At 39.7% G+C, this 6,914-nt stretch overlaps 1 protein-coding gene across 3 annotated transcripts; it reads left to right on the top strand.

Moving 5' to 3' along the window:
• The first annotated feature begins 1,228 nt into the window (after window positions 1-1,228).
• LOC143482602 (G-protein coupled receptor 55) lies at window positions 1,229-6,665 on the top strand. 3 transcript variants are annotated; one of them, XM_076980996.1, is made up of 3 exons: window positions 1,229-1,297; window positions 2,493-2,613; window positions 4,501-6,664. In XM_076980996.1, exon 3 carries the CDS (start codon window positions 4,508-4,510, stop codon window positions 5,429-5,431), a length of 924 nt encoding a protein of 307 aa, XP_076837111.1. In that variant the 5' UTR covers window positions 1,229-1,297; window positions 2,493-2,613; window positions 4,501-4,507; the 3' UTR covers window positions 5,432-6,664. The 3 variants fall into 3 exon arrangements, with proteins under 3 accessions (XP_076837111.1, XP_076837112.1, XP_076837113.1); XM_076980997.1 differs by having other exon boundaries at window positions 1,253-1,297; window positions 2,559-2,613; XM_076980998.1 differs by lacking the exon at window positions 2,493-2,613 and having other exon boundaries at window positions 1,259-1,297; window positions 4,501-6,665.
• Window positions 6,666-6,914: the final 249 nt, after the last annotated feature.

The raw sequence follows: 6,914 nt of genomic DNA, 5'->3' as shown, positions 1-6,914 counted from the left end.
CCCGGATGCTTCTGAATACGTCGACCACATTTTTTTCATTCTGAGGATATTTTTAAATATCGCTCACACACACACACACACACACACACACACACACACACACACACACACACACACACATTGTTCTTTCTTTCTAAACTGATTCTCCTCACACAGGTTTTGCAGGTGATGTCATTACTAATATTCTGTTTTGATGATATGATATTGCATATTTGTGAGGCCAGTCGACTTCTTTAGAAAATCAAAATGGCATTTGTTCAGCTCCTCTGACATTGTACCTCATTAACTGGATGAAAGTGAAAGGAAACGGTGTGTCTGCCTTACTCTGGCCCCCCAACGCTATAAATGCAGAACTCACGTGATCACATTGTTCAGCAGAGTGTATTCCACACAGTGAAGTTGTAGCTCACTGAATCCACAGGACATCACATTCAATATGAGTTTATTGTGATTTAGTGTTGAATTGGGCCATGTAACATAGACCTAAAATGGCAGTGGTAGGCCACAGTAGTGGATTGTAATGCTGATGGTGAATAGCTACGACCCTAGAAGCGTGACTACATGTAAGGGGTCCAGCAACCCCCAGATTAAAACTGCTTGAAAGTATCTCGAATCAAATAAAAAACCCAATCATTGCTCATCACATATTTACAGGCTATTATATCCTAATTGTTCCTAATGCAATTTAATTACTCCACTCCTTCTTTAAGTTGCTTAATCAAAAGTAATGAACTATCAACTACTGTCATAGGAATGTTTAAACTGAAAACTGACTGAGAATTCTGGTAAACTGGACTATAGTCTTCCTTTCATGTCGAGAGAGGTGATGAAGTCATTGAAAATTGTGCAGACGAGGATGACATTGGCAAGCTTCTGTTAAAGGATGTGACTACATGTAAGGGTTCCAGCACCCCCCAGATTAAAACTGCTTGAAAGTATCTCAAAACAAACCAAAAACCCAATCATTGTTCATCACATATTTACAGGCTATTATATCCTAATTGTTCCTAATGCAATTTAATTACTCCACTCCTTCTTTAAGTTGCTTAATCAAAAGTAATGAACTATCAACTACTGTCCTGAAAACTGAAAACTGACTGAGAAATCTGATAAACTGGACTATAGTCTTGCTTTCATGTCGAGAGAGGTGATGAAGTCACTGAATGTTGTGCAGACGGGGATGACATTGGCAAGCTTCTGTTAAAGGATGTGGTTTATAGAAGCAGGTTTTTTATCTGACGCCACAGTCTGTGTTGAACAGAGCGAGAGACATTCACATCCCCGCACAATCGTTTTGGTAAGTGGCCATGATCCAGAAAATATATATATATATATATATTTTTTAAGTATGCTAAATGTATGTACAAGTATTATTTGTATTGTTACAAACCAACGGGTTAACCCTTCAGATCACAGAGGGAGGCTTAGCTGCTTACAATGCAAACACAAAGCAAATGTAATTCAGTATTTTTGCAAAAAGGTTTTTACAAAACATTGTGAATAAGTGGAAATATTTTCAGGACTGCATTCAAACATTTCCAAGTGCCTGACACGCGGCAGTCGACCATTCAAAGCATCATTTCTTCTACGCGCAAAACATGTAAACAACAGTGTAGAGGTGGAGGGGGACAGAAGGCTGGAATTGTCTGAGCTTGAAGTCTCTTTTAAAATAAGCTATGGTAAAACCTCAAAAGAAAAAGCTTCTTTTTAAGACAAAAATTCTACAGTAGACCCTATTACTTCTATTACACTATTACCCTATTAATCAGATGAATAATTACAATAAACAGTCAGTAGTTTTATGATCCATAAGATACCAATCACACAATATATCTGAGAAATGAAACTTGTGTATGAGAAGAGGAAGACAGTTGTTATGAAGCAAGTCTCTGAGGTATTAATCAGCTAACAGATATGTGGGGGGAAAGTTTCTGAGCAACTTATTATAAGAAGGGTTTTATTTTGGCCAGGCAAGCTCACAGTCAGCTATATTTTAATAGCAGCAAATATGGGGATGTTTGATCAGGTCGCATGCGACGCATCTTGCAGGCTGTGTGTGATTTAAATCTGAGAAAGCACATTGAGCTCACGGCAGTGGTACTTTCTGTGGTATCAACCCTTGATTTAACCCCCCTGACACTGGCGTGGGTGTGTCGACAGGAAGAAGGCACACATAGCCTCATTCTCACATCACTGCCTGCATTCTTGTCCCCTCTATTCTCAACTTGGTGTGCAGAAAATCATTATTATTACATTAAAGCATTACAGTAAAACACAGTACAGTAATGATAAATACATTTTACAGATGTAAATACTTAAGGGTGTAAAAAATGTGTAAATAGTTAATAGTTGATATATATGCAGAAACAAATAACTCAAATCAGTAAACGTACAACACAGACAAGTAAGAAACATATCCCCTGTAATAACCAGCTGTAATCCACTACACTTCAAAGTAGAAAGATTACAGAAAGATGTTGTATCTTGTTAAGGTGTGCCTGGTAAAGTCATGGCAGACTGCTGAAACGGATGACCTGCACTCCTGCCTGTGTTTACAGAGTGCTGTGTGTGTTCGTTTATCTCCACTGTCCTAGCGTGAACTCAACAGCAGAGGTGAGAAACCTGAGAAATATTGAATGACTTGGCTGTGAATTCTGTACATTACAAGAAAACTTGAAAAACAGACTTAAATATTTTATCTGTGTATATCATAACACACATGAACTAGGCTATGGTAGGGAGGATGAGAACAGATGTAATTTGTTAAGGGAAGATGAAAATATCTATTTTATTTAAATGGCTTTGTTTTTTAAAACCCGGTAATTATAAACCCCGTGTTTTAAAATAACACATTACTCATAACAGGACAATGTAGCAGTAAGTTTATAAAGGTATGCGTACATTCACATATTTTACTTTTTTAAGAAGTAATGTTTAAATAATGTTATTATATAAATGAATGTTTAGTAGTGTAGGAATGATTCCAGGTTTTTTTGTGTAGTTTTTTTTTGTTGCTAAATTCATTGCTCATCATTGCACAGTTTGGCATATCCAAGGAGGATTAATACTCAGATTAATACATGTTTCTGATATTAATTTATATATAATTGTAGTTGTATTTATTATTTTATTATATATTAAGTAATATCAGAAACATGTATATTATAAATAATAATATATAATAATAAATAATATATATAAATGTATATATAATAAATAATAAACTCACATTAAAATCAGAAACATATATATATATATATATATATATATATATATATATATATATATATATATATATATATATATATAATATATAATTGTGTTAATGTCAGAAACATCAGCAGCTGTTTTGTTATTACTCTATGACATTTTTCATACACTCCTCATCTCATTTCTACAGCTGTCGAAATGTACAATGATGTTAAATAGTAAGAGTAAGTGTTAGTAAGAGTTAGTGAGAGTTAGAGTTAGTAAGAGTTAGTAAGAGTTAGAGTTAGAGTTGCTTAGAGTTAGAGTTAGTAAGAGTTAGAGTTAGAGTTAGTAAGAGTTAGTTAGAGTTAGTAAGAGTTAGTAAGAGTTAGAGTTAGAGTTGCTTAGAGTTAGAGTTAGTAAGAGTTAGAGTTAGTAAGAGTTAGTTAGAGTTAGTAAGAGTTAGTTAGAGTTAGTAAGAGTTAGAGTTAGAGTTAGTAAGAGTTAGTTAGAGTTAGTAAGAGTTAGAGTTAGTAAGAGTTAGTTAGAGTTAGTAAGAGTTAGAGTTAGTAAGAGTTAGAGTTAGAGTTTGTAAGAGTTAGTTAGAGTTAGTAAGAGTTAGTTAGAGTTAGTAAGAGTTAGAGTTAGAGTTAGTAAGAGTTAGTTAGAGTTAGTAAGAGTTAGAGTTAGTAAGAGTTAGAGTTAGTAAGAGTTAGTTAGAGTTAGTAAGAGTTAGAGTTAGAGTTAGTAAGAGTTAGAGTTTGTAAGAGTTAGTTAGAGTTAGTAAGAGTTAGAGTTAGAGTTAGTGAGAGTTAGAGTTAGTAAGAGTTAGAGTTAGAGTTAGTAAGAGTTAGAGTTAGAGTTAGTAAGAGTTAGTTAGAGTTAGTAAGAGTTAGTTAGAGTTAGTAAGAGTTAGAGTTAGAGTTAGTAAGAGTTAGAGTTAGAGTTAGTAAGAGTTAGAGTTAGAGTTTGTAAGAGTTAGTTAGAGTTTGTAAGAGTTGTCACAAAGCAACTTCACAAATGGTTGTGTTCAGATATCTTACGTGCAAGTCAGAAGCCACCACCACCACCACCTCCTTGACTGGACAATCTGACTGGACAAACATTTAACACTTTTTTGTCTTATATATGGTGTAAATGCCACAGAGCTGTTGAGCCGATGGTGATTCTGTGTGTGAGTGAGTGTGTGTGTGTGTGTGTGTGTGTGTGTGTGGGCGAGAGGAGGAGACACTGAGTGAAAGAGAGAGTGAGACTCTCAATAATCAGATTTAAAACTCCTTTAACGTGTGTATCACACTTCTTTCCTGCCAGCTTCACGATGAACTGTTCGTTCGACAAGACGGAAGCCATCATGAAACCCCTGGAGCTGGTCATCTACGTGCCTGTCTTCGTCTTCGGCCTGCTCCTCAACTTCATGGCGCTGTATGTCTTCTGCTTTGTGCTGAAGAAGTGGACAGAATCATCCATCTACATGACCAACCTGGCCCTGATGGACCTACTTCTAGTGCTGCCTCTTCCATTCAAGATGCATGCTGGGAGATTCAAATGGTCCCCCAACAAGAAGGTCTTCTGCTCGTTCCTGGAGAGCCTGTACTTCATGGGGATGTACGGAAGCATCTACACTATCATGTGCATCTCCATCGACCGCTATATCGGCATATGCCACCCGTTCCACGCCAAGCACATGCGCTCCGTAACCATCGCCCGCGTGGTCTGTCTGCTCATCTGGGTCTTCATCCTGCTGGTCATCTCGCCGGTCTACACCTTCCGCACAGAGGTAACGGAAGACTTCCACTGTTTCCACGGCTTCTCGGACAAGAGCTGGCAGGTGGCCATCATAGCCAGCCTGGAGGTGTTCGGCTTTCTGCTCCCCGCCCTGGTGCTGGTGGTCTGCTCGGTGCAGAGCGTGCGGGCGCTGCGTGACACCAGGGGGCGCAGCAGTCCCGAGAGACAGAGCGGCGTGCGTATCATCTACAGCAGTATGGCCGCCTTCCTCATCCCCTTCACGCCGAGCCACGTGGCCATCTTCCTCCAGTACCTGGTGCGGAGCAAGACCATCACAGACTGTGAGATAAAGCAGAATATCTCGCTGATTGTCCAGCTGACTTTGTGCTTGTCTAACGTCACGTGCTGCTTGGACGCTCTGTGCTATTACTTCATAGCCAAGGAGGTGCGGGCGAGTACCAATGTCTTGAGGAACTCCATCATAAGGGTGAGAAGCGTCAGTACCTCTGAGGCATAAGAACGTTTTGGTTGTGAGCTGAGTAACCACGGCGGGCTGCTGCAGGCTCTTCTCACGCGATGGGAACGTGGAGGAACTCCAGAGATGAGCTGTCAGACGCCAAACACACTCATTCACACCCGCCACACGCTACTGCTGTGATCTCTGCGCCCTCGTGCTGAACCGTGTGTTACACACACAGCAGCATCCAGTGACCGTCGAGGTGAGCACCACCACTCACCCCACCTGGACACCCCTCATCTCACCCCACCTGGACACACTTCATCTCACCCCACCTGGACACTCTTCATCTCACCCCACCTGGACACTCTTCATCTCACCCCACCTGGACACTCTTCATCTCACCCCACCTGGACACTCTTCATCTCACCCCACCTGGACACTCTTCATCTCACCCCACCTGGACACCCCTCATCTCACCCCACCTGGACACACTTCATCTCACCCCACCTGGACACTCTTCATCTCACCCCACCTGGACACTCTTCATCTCACCCCACCTGGACACACTTCATCTCACCCCACCTGGACACTCTTCATCTCACCCCACCTGGACACACTTCATCTCACCCCACCTGGACACCCCTCATCTCACCCCACCTGGACACACTTCATCTCACCCCACCTGGACACCCCTCATCTCACCCCATCTGGACACACTTCATCTCACCCCACCTGGACACACTTCATCTCACCCCACCTGGACACCCCTCATCTCACCCTATCTGGACATCCCTCCTCTCACCCGTCTGTGGTAGGGTGATACTCCTCACTCTGTCCCTCACAGCTCTACTGTATTCTCACCAGGACTACAAGGACACACGTGTGTGAGTTCAAATGTCAAGCTCATAATATTTTTATTTTTCTTGTGTCCTGGTATTCCAGACTAGTTTTATTTTTTGAATCTACACTGTATTTATTATTTTTTTAATATTCAAAAAAAAATGTTGGCATTAAAATAGCATTATAAAGGCGGGGATGAAATATTTTTAATAAAGTAAATATGGCTAAAATATAATGGTTACATGCTCATCAGATTATTTTGAAGCAATAAAAAATAAAATGTATCAATAAAATGTAGGAAGAGCGTCCTTAGTATCCTAATGTGCTTCAAAACAACTATGTTAATCGTGGTAGTGTTTGTGTGTGTGTGTGCGTGTCTTGGATAACATACACATACAAAAGTTATTTTTAAAAATGCTTTAGTTTATCGTTATTTATTTATGTTTTGTAGTGCATACAAATAAACACTTGTGGTCTAGATAAATACAGTTGATCACTTCCTATATTCTTATATAACACCATCACACAGTATGTTGTGAAGTCAACCGAAATAATTCATTCTATGAGTAACTGCAAATGCAAAACAGAATATAAGACTCATTTAAATTTTCCGTTCAAATCTCCAATAGGCCTAGTAGTATTACTACGCTTTGTGGATTTAAAACACAATAAAGTTATTCTTAGTTTCTCTGTGGATGCC

Source organism: Brachyhypopomus gauderio, chromosome 19 (genome assembly GCF_052324685.1).
Source record: "Brachyhypopomus gauderio isolate BG-103 chromosome 19, BGAUD_0.2, whole genome shotgun sequence".
Taxonomy (NCBI): domain Eukaryota; kingdom Metazoa; phylum Chordata; class Actinopteri; order Gymnotiformes; family Hypopomidae; genus Brachyhypopomus; species Brachyhypopomus gauderio.
The sequence above is the reverse complement of the archived record's forward strand: the minus strand, read 5'-3'. Positions and strand labels throughout refer to the sequence as shown.

Coding starts and splice junctions, on each gene's coding strand:
- LOC143482602 (XM_076980998.1), top strand. CDS start 4,508: ATGAACTGTTCGTTCGACAAGACGGAAGCCATCATGAAACCCCTGGAG.